At 43.7% G+C, this 15,931-nt stretch overlaps 1 protein-coding gene across 23 annotated transcripts in view; it reads right to left on the bottom strand.

Moving 5' to 3' along the window:
* PMCA (plasma membrane calcium-transporting ATPase 3) overlaps nt 1–15,931 on the bottom strand; it is a 131,815-nt gene that overhangs the window by 24,106 nt on the left and 91,778 nt on the right. For 22 of the 23 annotated variants that reach the window (XM_089570736.1, XM_089570748.1, XM_089570751.1 and 19 more), the window contains one exon: nt 14,176–14,466. In XM_089570736.1, coding sequence (XP_089426862.1) covers nt 14,176–14,466 — 291 coding nt within the window. Of the gene's footprint in view, nt 1–2,563; nt 3,878–14,175; nt 14,467–15,931 lie in introns of those variants that run through there. The other variant, XM_089570756.1, reaches the window with a different exon arrangement.

Here is a 15,931-nt window from a genome sequence, read left to right as displayed (position 1 = left end):
CATGCCTCTATGCATGATAGCCTTTACAACGAAGAGCAGGGGTAGACTCAAAGGAGAAGTCCTCATTCTTCAAGAAAACAAGCAACAGAAACGGCCCGTCAGAGTGCACTGCTTCTGAACATCTCAAAAGCGGCACTAATAACGCAGCACGGTGAAGCTATCTGTACTGATTGCCAAAACGCTTAAAGACCATATTTCTTTCCATGCAAGAGGGAATGGGTTTTTAAACAACTTTAGGTACGAGAGAACTGAGCCCTGATCAACTAAAAAGGTCAACCTATACCACACTGCCACAGGTTCACACATAAAAAAAAAAAGCACACATTCACGGAATAATGATTCTTTTCGCAGATATTCACTGGACAGTCCTGCACAAGACCTGAGAGAGAAATAGTAATTCTGCATGACAGGCAGAACTGAATACAAGCCAAAATGGCTCAGTAATAAGTGACAAAATCTTTTCTTTTTTGCTGCTGCTTTTCTTTATATAAAGTTGTGCTCAGTGGCCTAAAAATCTGCAAAGCATTGCACACAGATCTGATAAGATATTCTGAATGCTTAAGATTCCACACTTAACAGGTTGCGCTCATTGAGGAAACCACTATAAATCTATTGGTCGCAAAATATGCTCTTGTCAAAGCAAGATGCTTTGGCACTCAGTACAGCAGTTGCTGCGTTTATTAGTGGCGGCTGTTTAATCTCATCAGCAAAACGATAACCAGCAGACCAAAGAAAATCCAGGCGAAACGAAATACTCTATTTGCATCTTCACTAAGCAGTTGGCGTGTGCAAATAAATGGCTATTAAATTAAAGAGCATTCTTCATTACATGCAACTCGAAGCCCACTTCACCATTACACAAGGATTTTGAAATTAAAAAAAAAAAAAAATCTGCATTTTAAGCCACGGCGTCAGCAGCACAAAATAAGGGAGCATTCTTTATGTCCCTGTATGTCAGTGTGAGGAAATGGTCAGGAACGAATTTGGAAGGGCTGTGCTTCTAAGAGTCTAAAAGAGAAGAGTAACTAAAAAAAGAAAAGAAAGGTTTGTGAAAATGAGCAGGTAGGACTGTGTACTAAACGAGTACAAAGACTATACTAATAAACTGAAAACAAACTGGGATGCGCCACTCTGAAAAGCATGCAGAAGGGCTGGAACTGCCGGAGAAAATAAAAATAAACAGGATTGGGAGGAGGCAGTCTGGATAACAAGACACATTTACAGAGAAGGTAAGACACAGGATAGGAAGGAACATGAAATAGGGAGAGAGACAGAGAGAGGGTAGAGATGCAGCAGTCTGCGATCCAATAAGTGAAGCTCTCTTCAAGAGCTTGTCTTGAGAACTGTGCAAGGGAACGGAGAGCTCAATGGCCCAAATGGACTAAAATTCCCAGGCACTTTCAATCCACTGGCTCCTGAAAAGCTGTCCTCTTCAACTGCAACCCTAGAGTGCCACATGTAGAACACTATGCCCTCATTTCTTGTTTGTCTCTTCAGAGGAACCTCTTCAACACGTCTTCAACAAGGTCTCTCTTCAGTGTGTGTATATATATTTTTTTTTTTCCTGTTCACCACAGATGCCTTTCTTTCCCAGGATAGCGTAAACGCCACTGTTTTTTTTTTTTTTGTACTCCTTTGCACTGTGCTGAAATGGTTCTGTCTTACAGCCTACAGGTGTCTCCTCAGTAAGCTTTGCTGAGCGCTGGGCATTCTGATATTGCAGGACAGGTGCAGGGCATCATTCATTGCCTATCATTGAGGAAAGTAGGGCTGAAGAACCACAAAGAGAGTAAAAGGAGGCAGAAAGGCTGACCAGAAAAAGGAATGTAAAAGCACATCACATGAAAGGATGGTCATCCAAGAGGAGTACGGTGACAACACGTTTCACAAGAAAAATAAACGAACAGGAAGGAGGAAAAAAGATGCCTGCAGTGCAGTAGAAGGGCGGAATGGGAATGGCAACACAGTGCAGGACCCGAAAGGGGAACGCAACGGAGGGTGTAGCAGGATAAGAAAGACCGGAAGAGAGTGAGAAAGAGAGAGAGAGACTGCACCCCACCACTCAACCCGCCTGCTTTTCTTCGACCGCGTAAGATACGAATGCCGCGAGCAGCACATCTGCCGACGACGCGTTCCCACCGAGAGATGCCAGCCCCCGATGGTCAATCATGATGGCAAAAGTAGCAGGAAACTTCGTTTTGATGAAAAGGGAAGGGGGAAAAAAAAAGAAAGAGGTTATAAACTGCGAAACTTGCGACTGCGCCCCATGTGCACACTCCATCGGTGTGAGATGTGTGCATGCGAGGGGCGAGCCACAGTGCCCGCATCTGCCGCACGTGACGGCGCCACCTGACTCGGAAATTGCACTGACTGGCCATGGCACACCATACAGACATTAACTAAGCACATTCATGATGGGGAAGAGGTACCCGTTTAGTACCCCCAGTGACGAAGAAAATGGGTCGCTTCAGGGCAGCAAGTTATGTATGTTAACGGGAACATTTGCCTATTAACGACCTTCTTTTCATACCACTGCATTAGGGGAAGACATGTTGAGACAAAAAATAAGAAATGGTACTTTAATATTGAAAAGTCACACTCTCCCAGTAGCACTTAGGATGCCGAGTTTCAAATGATGTTCACAATACCCAATACAAATTCAAGTAACAAATGATCCTAACACAGCTTGATCACTCTGCCACACCCAACACAAGCGCCCCACACATTGCGAAGGGCGCACCCTAAGTGGGAATCATGGTCGCTAAGAGTTCATGGTCCTGCATTACTGAAACTAAGTACTGTACCCCAACCTTTTCAGGTATAAGAAAACATGGTCACAGTTTCATCTGACAGTTGGGAATACTGACAAAGCACAAAGTACACCAGCAAGGTGGCACCGAGACGAGTGTCAAGTTGATAAGTCAGGGTCTCAATCTCAAGGAATCACATAAATCTCGTTACAGCCCAGGCTAATGTGCACACAGTGTCTAAAAGCTATTTTAGCCTTGATAAACAGCCAACAACTACTTAACTACAACAGCCTAAAAAAAGAAAGAAGCAAAAATGAGTGCGAAGTACACTGGCGACAGAGACGATAAAAATTACAGTAATTAACTGCACATGCACCAGAAACACCTGAAGAATCTCAATAGTCATCTGTAGTGCTCAAGCAACAAAGCATAATAATTTAGACAGAATGATGATTACACGGCGTACGCATCAGGAATTTCATTCTCAAAGCTGAAAATGACTGCTCTCCTTTGCGCTGTGACACAGAAAGTGCCTTAAAAAGATAATCACCCAAGAGCTACAACTTTAGTGCAAATATGACCCTAACCTGTACAGAATGAGGGAAAAAAATGCTAGCAATAATGAGAGCAGTAACTTCAAAACCCACGACCTCAGACACGGTCTTCCACGCAAGACAAAAGTTATAAGCAGGCATTGAGGAAAACCTACATTTATGTCTTGCAACACTGGGAAACAGTGTCACTGTAGAACGTCACAGTGCCAATGAGGACTTGACAACAATGAACGAACAACAAGAAATAGGGTACACAAAACAGGCGCAGTCCTCTCTCCAAGAAGCTGATGACGCAGCTGCAAAAGTGCCAAAGGTACCATCTACATTGCACAGTGCTCACTGCAAATGTTCAGCAAGTGCTCAGTAGGTGCACAGCACAGAGGTTATAACTCAGGAAAGAATTCCCAACACTCATGAGCTGTAATGAGCCTTCCAAGAGCGGGCAGCTACTGATGGTGCAACGTTGACCACGTCATCAGGGCCTTGGTGACTTGCGGCAGAAAACCGTCGAAGCTGCGCTAAGCTTCCGCTCAGCAGATCCATGTTCTCTCCTGACAGCTCAGGAGCTGGGTTCTGCAGAAACACAACCGCCGGGCACGAACCACGCACACATGTGAAGGAACAACTACTTGAAAGAGTGAGTGCCGCAACAAAGCGGGGATGAACGTCAAGCATGAAATGCTTTCGGCTACCACTGCAAACGTTTACTCAGCATGAAGTTTAAAAGAGGGGCAAACTTTTTGCTGCAACCATCTTTCTGCTTCAAAGTTTGCTTCAACTTCAAATTTAAAAATGACAAAATGAAAAAAAAAAAGAAACATTTTTAAAATGCAAAAAATGACCAATCTGCACCAGTAGCTAGCCGGAGCTGGTCAAAATAAGTAGGGCAAGTTTCTCCAAAAATTCCTAAACCTGTTCCAATTTACTGTCACAAACACCTATCCTTCCTTTGAAAGCTAACAGCAGTACCGAGGTACAGTCTACAGCAAAACTTTATGTAATGTGGGTGTGGAAAAAAAAAACGTGGCACTGCCAAGCAAGCCAGTCACTCAAAATTCCTGCAAGTATTAGGGGACTTGAACGCTCCATGGCATAATTCTCCATAATTTCGTAATTCTGATCCAAAGCATGTGCACCCCACAAACTTTGGTGACTGTTTGGTCAGCGACTGTAGATAAGCTGGCGCCGAATAGTGCTAACTGTACGCCCCACCTGTATAGACTCTTCCATTTGGCATATCACCATCAGCAGCAAATGCAGCTGACTATACTTTGATAGTAATGTCTGTAGCAGTGTTGAACAAAACACTGCATGTTACTGAGACATCACAGGGAGAAAGCATTTCATGCCCCAGATTTACGTTCAGTGCCCACACAAGCTAGTGATACATTTCTGAAAGGAAGGAGCCTGATTTGTTAGGTGAGAATACTGTGCGCAGCTTTCGATTTCTTCAATGCGTCTATAAAAAAGTCACACAGCGATTGTATGTCAACAGGTAAATGAGAAAGCCAAATCTAAGGGTTTATTCATGGTGGGGGGTTATCTGATAAACGCATGGCAAGCTATTAATGTGCATGCAAAACCCGAGTTAAGTACTTCACTCCCACATTCAAATGCTTCACAGTGTTTGGCATTCCTGCCCAATCGTAGCCTTCCGAGAAGAAACAAAGTGTTTAAAGCTAGGTCATCAGCAAAACATTTGATGCATCAAGTGCACAGTGCTATTTTAAGGCCTTTCCCAAGGTTAAGCCACAGACAGTTGAAAGCGGCACCCCACATTTTAGTTTCTCGTTTCCTGCCTTTGACACCACGTACATCAAACTCACTGGATGGTCCCCACTGACAAGAGAAACTGGAAGCCTGAAAAGCTTGCAATAAAGGTAGAGTACTTGTCTGAAGCTCTTCCTTCTCACTATGAAAAATCGATGCCAAAAAAAGTTTGTTCAAAGCATGTTTGTTCAATGGGTTGGGAAGGACCATGTTGTATATGGAATGAGCACCAATTGGTTTAATGTCCTAAAATGAATTATTACGTTACAGAGTGCAAAGAGATGCGAGAAGGCAAATTAGGCCACAATTGAGAAAACAGGTCTATGACAAAGCCTTGATTCAAATGGCTAATAACCCACCTAAATTGTGCCGTTAATATGCTTAGTTCTTACAACCTCAGGATGAACACTCCTAAAAAATCAGGCTCCTCCTTAGCTACCACCACAATGTGCACACATAGCAACTACAACAAAATCCCAAAAAAAATCACAGTCAGGTCCAAGGTGGAAAGCTAGGTGATTGGAGGTCATAATGCGGATGTAAGGTTGAACCAAGCTTTTGAAAAGCACTTCCACTTCGATTCAGTTTTACTTGAAAAAAAAAAAAAAGAAAGCAAGACGGCAGTGCCAACATACTGAGAAATGCTGTCCCAACTGACTGGCAATTTTCCTTTGACATCACCGGTCTGACAAACACTGAACACTGAGACTCTCTGCCACATTCATCTCTGAGCACTGGATGCTGTGCCACTCACTTAGTCAGCTCAAAGCAAGGAGCCAAAACACTTAGTGCATCTACCACACTGCTACAAGATGCTTGAAAACCGAACTTCCCACCCTCCACATTATGAATATGATTTCACAAGCTGCTTGAGACTATGGTGCTGGCAATGCCTAGAGTGGGAACCGCATCTTCCTGCATCACTCGGCGCCTGTAACTGCACACAGAAATGACCATTTGAACTTTTAAGTGCAACTGCAAGTTGTTGCTCGCTGGCTCAATGAGCATAAATGAGCCAAGTAATGACAGTGCTGTCCAAAGCACTCTTCAGATTGAACCTCTCTGCCAGTGTATATTGTATCAAAGAAAAAAAGAAAGAAAGAAAACGTTTTCTACACTAGTGACAACAAATCAAGCGGAAGGAGTCTCTAATCTACAAATGCTCACAAACTATCCCTACTGCTGAATAACAAACCATGCAGAGAGAGCTCTCACGATCAAGTACAAGAATATGCTGTTACCCTTTCAGCAGGAACTCTGTAAACACTTGCTAGCACTGAAACAATTATTAAATTAAAGCTGCATTAGCAGCTGTTTCTCTACTGGCTCACAACCCTGCTGAAAAGCACCAAAGCCCAAAAACAAACATACCCTTATTGTTCCTTCTGTGCCTACAGACATCTTGCACTGCTGGAGAGTGTAATAATAATTGCAGACAAAAAGTGATCGCTGTGTAAAAGCTTGCCTTTGGGCTGTACAAAACTGCCTCATCCATTCATGAAAGCACGAAACTGTGATGGGGCCCTAAACTTGAGGGTGCGCTGAGCTACTGCCTTCAACAAATTTTAAACACCGAAAAACTTTTCAGACCTCGCAAGCCTCAGAAAGCTGGAAAATAGTAAATCGAAGTACATCTATGGCTGATAAGGAATGAAAAAGCTGAGGCATATTGTCACTATTCACGTAAGCTTTAAACGAGTCCTCATATGAGCATAAGTGCACAGAAATACTTCCAATAAACAAAGTCGAGTTTGTGAGAAAAATCGGGTGCAGACAGTAGTGCAGTGGGGTAACATCGGTTGGGCTTGCTCCGGTTAGTTTACTAAGTGCTCGCCCCTCGACAACTGACCATACATGTGCTCTTGTGGAATACACAGTGCATTTGTGCCACTAACAAATGAAGAATTGCGCATAAACTGAATACATGCCAGAGTTAACATATGAACCATGCCATAATAGCAGCACACGCGCCCCCCCATCATCCTGCCATTAAAATACCTTTTTTTTCTGCACTTGCACTGCTAGCAACATGCAGTGCATGGGGGGGTTGGGGTTGTCATAAATTAAACTCACCATCAAGGTGCTTTTTTTATTACAGTACACTGACAGAGTATAAGCACATGGGTGAAATTTTGTCCTGGCCCACTCGCAGTTCTGCCACCATGACCAGGTATTAAACGTGTATATGCATAAAATGCTATGCGTTGCCATATTGCCTTTCCATTCAAACAGAAAACGAAAGTTTCAAATTAGCTGTACCTCCCAACAATATTTTTTCACTGTCCGCAATTTCGTGTGTTCGATCCCACCTATGATGGCCACACTTTACCGAATGCAAATTGGCAAACTGCCCATGTGGCCATGTGGTCGGAATTATTCTGGAACCCTCCACCAGGCTTTGCACCATAGCCCACAGCAATGCTTTGGCATGCAGAAACTCATTAACATCACATTACTCGTCTTCACTAGCTCCAGATTTTAAGTACCCTTTGACCATTGAATGCACGCCCACCCCCCCGCTTGAAACAACTTTGAAAGAAACAAGTAACCTCGAGCATAGGGACTGTCACCTTCCTACTCGTGACAGTTTATGATTCAACATTAGCGAAAGCGACAATGCTTCATGACAGCAAGCAGCTTGCAGCTGCTTTTGGTACTTCTGAATGTGGATGGGCGTTTGATTTTGAATACCTTGGCTACAGCCGACACACAGTAGGGATTGTCTTTTCACAGTTAAGAAGAGGTGGGAAGAAGCTTTAGTCCACAGAGAGAACCAGCAAGATGGGTGCTACGCCCGAGGCAGAGCCTATTTAGTATCATGCAGACATCTTCTGTGGTTGCCGCCACAATGCAACCCCACAATACTTTAAAAACCCAAGTAGCAAACCCATTATTCTCATGTGGCTTTCAATCTTTGTGCAAAAGGCAGGAGAAACATAAGATAATTTGTGAGGTGAAGCTACCACAACCCCTTAAAATATGCGACCTGCTTTATTTACAATTCAGCCAGCCCGTCATGACAGCCGCAGTGCCCCTGCGCACTCGCAGCTCTGCATAACACACTGCATGAGAACTCTCTCTGCACGTAAAACGGTAGAAAACAAAGAAGAGCAGTCAGTAATGTTAGGTAAGGAGGCAAAACCACAACATGCAATAAGCCCAACCAGAGACGGAAGGTTCTACGGCATTTCCAAATAAGATTTTAAACTTACATAGCCTGGTGTAATAAAACTTTCTTCCTGTGAATGAGCTGCAACACTGACAAAAAAACGATATTAATAAGTGTGAAACTGGGAAGCTACATCAACGAACTAATGAAACAGCCAACTGTAGACGTTATTCTGTTTTGTTACAAAAGGACCGCACAAATGGTTGCTCCACTATGCACACACCAAGGCATTAAGCCCAAGGCTGTGTCAGTATGCCACAAAAGTAAATGCACTATAGAGTGTTTAATTTAGTGAAACACAACAATGACTCTCCTCAGCAAGCTCGGCTTGTGACTATGTGCCATTCAATGCACCAATTTTCTAAAAATTTTTCTAGCCCTTACTAGACACTGACTACCTTCTTCCTGACAAAATCATGATGCACTAGTAAGGACTTCAAAAGTCTGGTGGCAGGCTGCTTGTAAAATAAGACAACCGTAGGCAAGTGCGGTCATGCACATTAGAAACAAGCTGTTAATACAAACAGACAAAAAAACACAATGCGTATTAGCTCAAGTACAGGAGTTACAATGTGAAAACTACTCGCAAGAGAACAAAGAATACAGACAATTACAATGACTACTTCAGTAGGAAAGAGGTTGAGTAGTACAGAGGGGTAGACAACTAGCCTACTGCATTCTGCCCCTGCTCAATGCAAACATTTCATAATTGCCAAAAAAGGCCTTTTCAACAGCTACACTTTATGCAGCTACAAATCACAGTGCTAAAGTTGGGTTCCGTACATTTTAACAGTATATAGTAGATATAGAACAGTCACCATGAAGCCTGCTAGAGCACTAAAGTTCATTTGTAACTGCAGCAAAGTTATAGATCTATAACTCCCTCTTTCTTGCGACTGCCATGATAACAGCAAAAATTGGAAAAGTGACAAGCAATGCAGTCCGAGATAAGATGTACAAAAAAGAAGCTTAAGTGACTAAACAAGAATGATTGCCGTGAGAGTCTGATAATGAATGGAGTATGCAAAAACAGCTCTCCATCATAAGGGCACAATGTATACACTGCATTAACTTAAAGCTTGTATTTGCCACACAGTGTGCAGAGATATATATGATGCACTTGTTGGAACATGAGAAACTACTGCAGCAAAATAAAAACACCAACCACTACATTTATAGCATAAAAACCCTGCATAAGCCAAACCAAAATGAAAAGCACAGCAAAAATCAAACCATCACAAAAGAATGCAAGCCAAATATGCCTGCACCAAAAAATACTGGCATGTGAAAAGAAGAACATCCAAGATAAAACGGTTTCATGTTGTAAATGGCAAATGGAAAATTAATTCCACTGCTAGGTGAACAGTTTCTTTCTCTGCTGCACGTTACATAAAGTAAGAATGCTGGCAACAACCTGCACATCCTCATTAGTAGAGCATTTCAAGCAGTTAAGAACAAGAATGCCACAAACCTGACAAGTAATGTACGAATCCAGCATTATTTGTAAGTAAGCAGGTTACTCAATTTCTTCTGTAGGTTGCATTTAAAGAAAGGTTGGTGAGGCCGTGACTCAGTCATAAAATAATGGCAAGCGCGTAATTACAGAAAAACGTGCCTCCATCAAGGGGCCACCAAACCAAACATGCCACCTCTTGTTAGCAAGGAGATACAAGTACAGCGATTTGTGAAGAGCAGTTTAACTAATCGTGCAGCTCTTAGCCACCTAGTAACAAGCTCATCAAAGCCAATTTCTGGGTGCACCTCACCCAGAGGCTGCCTTTAAGCCTTACGATCTTGAAATCCACTTGACACACGCACCAAATTAATAGGTTTACTTATGGTGTCCCAAAACTCCATGCTGCCAGCCTGATCCAAGCCCAGGAGTAACTGTTAGTGGGCGGGTAATTTTCTGGCCTCATTCTTAACTGCTGATATGCTCAACTCTCTTCCGCAGAATGCAAAAAGAAAAAAAAAAAGATAAGAGAAGGAGGCTGTTAGTCACAACACAAGGAGAGTCAAGTGAGCAAGAATATACACACATAATGACACCACAGAGAAACAGGCAAGCCAGCCTGTCGTGTACCATTTGCACTCAGCTACAAGAGCCGAGGCTCTGGGAGATGGAAAACACAGCGAGGTGGAGCTATGCATATATACAAGCAAAACAGCACAGAGAAATTACAGCAAGGCAGCAAAATAAAACTGTACAATTTCATTCGTATTCCCAACTATGAATTGAAGCTATGACCATGTTAGCATGTTTGCAGAATACCACAGAGCAGCCCTTGACTGCAGAGAGGTCTATACTGTTCATTTCATGTCCTCATTATCATGGCGCCTTTGAAAAGAAAACCACTCGATTCAGTCGCATCAGCAGTCTTAATAAGCAGGACCAACGCTAGCCAGTAGGCAGTTTCATTTAGTTCGGGACAGTGCCTATCCTTGGACAAGGCAGAGGAAACGTCAGGCACAGGTAATTGCAGCTCTCGTCTCCAACAACCGTGGAGGCACACGGCATACAGCAGTGCCAGTACACGAGGGCACCCGAAAAACAAGAGCCCCCACATTCAAATGCCGCAGCAGTTCCCCGATTTACAAACGCCCCCACCCCAGCCCAACTAGACTAATCAAATTCTTATGCCAAGAGCCTCGCAAATTCAATTTTGCAAAGGCTCGGTGCAGTGACATGGGACATGGGGTGATGGTGGTGCACCTAGTCACTGCACTGCCAACAACACACCAGAGAAATAAAAAACAGCAATGCAGACAGTCTAAGATGCACACAGGCAAGCACAGTGTGCACATTAGGGGGGCCAAACTTCACGTCTCATGAATTAAGCTTGCAGGCCTAGGCCTAAGAAGTCATTCCTTCACTGCACGCACGCACACACACACACACGCACATACGAAGATGTGGGCAAGATGCAGAGCAGCCAAATGCCACACACACACACACACACACACACACACACACACACACACAAACAAACACACACACCTTTGCACACAAACTAAAAAACGACTACACACTACAGCAGCAACACACTCCGAGAGGTACCAAACGGGACGTGCGCAGCCTTTTCTACAGGCGGCGCAAACGCTGCACTCGGATAAGCCTGTTTAGCAGAGGCACCCCCCTTTTGTGTGTGTTGTCAACAACAACAACACGGGTGCCACACTTGCACTTCCAGGCAGCTAATGGGGATGACAGAGAGGTTAACACCCCTCCCACACGGTGCATAAGTCTCGACATGCTACAACTGCACAGCAAACGACCATGCAGACTCTGCCAAATACACACACAGGGAGACCATCAAAAATGCGTGTCTAAGAGCACAATGCTGCTAATGACAACACTATGTCAGTTTTTGGTTAGTGATAAACATTTTTTCAAAGTTAATTTGTTTTTTCCTTTTTTTTTATTCCAACTTGTATTGCACTAGTTCAATGCTGGCACATTTCTTGTGCATATTCACTCTCAGGCCATAGCTTAGAAACAGAAGCATCACAAAGTGCACTGCATATACTACGTAGGTACACATTACATTTAAACACTGTATACATATGCAAATTTATTTACGACAAAAACAAGGTAGAAAGCAATGGCTTAGTGTGTGTTATTTCGACAACAGACTTTTCAACAGTCATGTTTTTCCATGATCTAAGTATCCTGTCAACGCATGTGCCAGTTCAAAGGGAGTTCACAGATCTGTCTAATACAAAGCAGATTTACACTGCAAACTCCGAGAAACAGCAGCGGGCCATGGTAGGCGCTATTTTTTAATTAACGCCAGCTGATGGGATCTCAACATTTAACTGCATCAAAGTACCTACTACAATGGCAGATCGTTTCCACCATGATTCAAGCAATAAAAAAGAAAGCAAAGGAAAACTTAGTACCAAGCTAACGCCTAGGCATATTCACAAAGAGCACCTACTTCAATCCAGTGCATGTTCAGTAAGCCCTATAGTGCCCTGCATTTCCTAGCGACAAGCATTACATCTTGCGTGCCTTGAGCTTGTCAAAGCACAGTCTAAATTTGATGGCGCCTATCTCCTACTGCTAAACTACAGCCCTGATTATCTTACACCACCTTAAATATTAGCTGGCCTATACAATGTAACCCCATCTCATCATTCATCGCAAGAGCTAAAGATCAGCTAGCACTTTTTAAGAAGCAGAAGCCTTGCCTAAGCAGCTACGCAAAATCCATCCGGTTCTGCACTAAAGCTGGAAGCAGCTTAACTACAGCTCTGTAAAGTGGCATATACCAAATCTGGGTGACTGTCGGGGATGGCGGACTCCGCACAGGGCTTTGCATGTGTAACTGACACGCAGAGGAGGTCATGAGCACCTAAGGGGGACAAGGCCCACTATTGCGCAATTCTGTACAGTAGCTTGACCTCGCGCACCACTGGGGCATTGCACTTGGGTTAACAGCACTGGCCTCACAAAACAGAGACCACAAAACTAACTTTTGAAGCAAAGTCTGCTCCTATGTCACATCCTCAAATTACAGTCCCGGTCACAACCAGTTTGCTGGTAGCAGGAATAGTAAAATTTAGGAGCCTCGAAAAAAAAAAAAAGAAACATTAGGGAGCCCTGAATAAGAAACTAAGTTCTCAAACACTGACAGTAAGCTGACACAATATGAATGCTTCAATATTCTAAACATTGGTTAACTAGACAGCAATTATCTGTTTTTGCAAGGTGCCAGCAGCGGATGTAAAAAAAAGAGCCAAGAATATAGTGCCCATCAGATCTGATTCCAGTACACAACCCTGCAAGCTGCAGAGCTCGTAGAAAAGTGTTATAATAGTATTCTGCAGCCTGTGCGGAGTCCTGACAAACCCCATATGGATGCCAGTTCATGACAGAGGTTAGAGAGAGAGAGAGACAAGAAGATTGAAAGAAAGGAGAAGCAGAGAAGAGGGCAGAGGAAGAGAGCACAACTAAAACAAGAAAACACCTGCTGGAAGGTAGGGAAGGCAAATGCCCCAAAAGGAGGATGCACATCCACATTTGTCAGAGCAGAACAAGCAGAAGTGGAGCCTGCTACAAAGTAATTGCATCATTTTTACCCTTCTCCATTTGCATAAATTGTGCTTAAATCTGCAGAGTCCACACCATTTCATTTTATGCAACTGCTATTCAGCTGTTCTTTCTTTTCCGCTCGTGCGACAAGAAACTGCTTGCAAATGATAGTCCTAACTGGATGCTACACTTGAAGACACAAGAGAAGACACGCATGCTGTCATCTAAACGACAGCACTATTCTGAGATGTGATCTCTGCAAAGTTTTTCGTCACAACGATCCAAGCCATCCCACAAGAATATGGGACATCTCCTTGTTAGCGAAAGCAGTGCACATGATACTAGTTGACATTATTTCGTGGACAATATCCTGCCATTGTCTTTTATCTAGAGCCCTAAAAGGCATTTGTGCATCACCGAGTAGTGTTCTGCACTCACCATCATCGCAGCAACTGTGCACTGTTGGATACCGTCCGCCAGACAGAGGTAAACATGTTTTAAGAAGCGTCGAGCTGAAGGTACCGCGTGAAATAAGTTGCACAAGAGAGCGCTGTTATTCAGTTACTGCCTGCCCACCTTCAATGCAGTGCGCCGCACAGGGTACCAAAGGGCATTTTAATGTCCACCTTGCTAGAAACTTTATTTATTTATTTATCTTTTACCCATAGCGCCATTTGGCATTAGCTTTTTCTTGTGTACTGTCTCCACTTGGAAATGCATCCTCCTTTTTTTTTTTTTTTCTTGGGCTTCACAAGGAGAAAATGAAGGCAGGGGGGGAGGGAACAAGGGTGCACCCGGCCTGCACAGAGGCCGGCTGAAACAGCCTTCTCTTCTATCAGAGAAGAAAAAAGTGCAAGAAAGGCGCGTGGGAGACAGGCGCGGCCCTTGCGCACTCACCTGTGTCTGCAGCCTGGTCAGTCCCCGTATCCAGAGGATCTGGCCCGTGCGCTTGACGTCCTGCGAGAGGGAGCCCGAACTGCCGTCCTCGACGAGCGAGGCTGTGGCGTGCAGCTCTTCGGGGGCGCCCGATCCCCAAGTGAAGGTCTTGGGGATGCGCTTGGTCGGCACGGTGGTCACAAGCTGGCCCCACACCAGTGTGCCACATCCAAAGAACACACACCACAGCCACTGGTCCAGGGACAGGGCCTTCGTTTGGAAAAACACGCTACCGTACTGCACTATTATCACCTGTGGTGCACACGATGATGAAGCGCCCGGCAGTGGTTGTCGCACATTGCAGGGGTGAACACCCACAGAGGTTGGCAGGAGAGGCGAAAGAGAAGGAGACACAAATGATGTGTTAGGCAAAATCTCCGACTGGCTTGTTGCAAGGAGCAAAACATTGGTCACATAGTGCTGTGTTGTATATCCGATTTCAGTTTCCACAATAGCCACGCAGGTGTTCTGATAGTAACAAGTTCTTAACCGAAAAAACTCACTGCTCCAGTTATACAAACTTAAAGCACTCATGTAAGTAAAACTACTTTGCCTACATTTACTGCTGTCAGACTGGACATCGCTTTGCAAAACAACAACAACAACAACAAAAAAAGCTTTAGGCTTAACAGTAAGTGGCCATGCTTATTAAACCAACAATGAATTGCCTAAAGCACAGAGAAATTACATGATCTACACACAACACACTAATCACTAGTGACATGCACCATGCAAATGCACCTAACGACCTCACTCTCAATGCTACATCCTCCCCGTGCCCCCTTTTTTTACGAAGGTGAAAAGAAAAATCTCAAACACAAGCCGCACCACAATGCAAGGAAAACAGTTTTAAATGGCTAAAGCGAGCTGTAAGATAGAACAGAAAATTAAATGAAAGAAAGTACACTGTTAGCCACTGAAGGCACAAACAATACTTACTAAAAAGTAAGCAACCCTAAAAACAGTATTACATCACCCTCAGAGATTAGAAAAAACAGCTCCACTTAAGCATAGAATGACTCAGAAGTCATTACACTCAACAATGGAACAGCAGAATTATGATTATACAAGCATCCAACCCAACTAATCCTAGAGCTAAAGGAATAAAGCATAAGATACCGCAGCGATTTAAGGAAAAGTACTTTGCAAAGCTAGTTAAGCAGAGATCACTGAGCACAGATTTGTTTTATGAGAATATTCATTACTCATCTAAACGCACGAGTTCCTATGAGTATGATAACGTAGGCTAACACAGAGCTCATGACACATGCTATGATGCGATCTGAACTCCCCTTCAATCCAAAGAGCGACTGCCACATACCACAAGGCCTTGACAGTAACGGTCGAGATTCCCTACATCCCATTCACTCGAATGCCACAGACAAGTCTGATCTCAATATAAAAGTATGCAGTGTAATGAAATCTTTTTTATTTCCAAAATCTTAGTTCCAAAGAGAACCATATGTTTTCTTCCCTCACTTTCCACTTCGTGAATATTTGCACATCACACATAGTGTATTGAAGTCCTTGTGGCAGGCAGAAGAAAAACACAATGGCTGAGACAGGTTTACTACTCGCTTATTTCCTATCATTCACAAATGTCAGGCGCAAACAAAAAAGGTGATGAGGGCAGAGCATCGGGCAAGGCCTATCTGTCCTGCTTCTTATCACGATTTTGTACTTTTGCAGGTAAGGAGTGATAAACGTGCACACCCTG

Source organism: Amblyomma mixtum, chromosome 2, assembly GCF_055824585.1.
Source record: "Amblyomma mixtum isolate Tamu chromosome 2, ASM5582458v1, whole genome shotgun sequence".
Classification (NCBI taxonomy): Eukaryota; Metazoa; Arthropoda; class Arachnida; order Ixodida; family Ixodidae; genus Amblyomma; species Amblyomma mixtum.
This window is presented reverse-complemented; position numbering and strand designations above follow the sequence as displayed.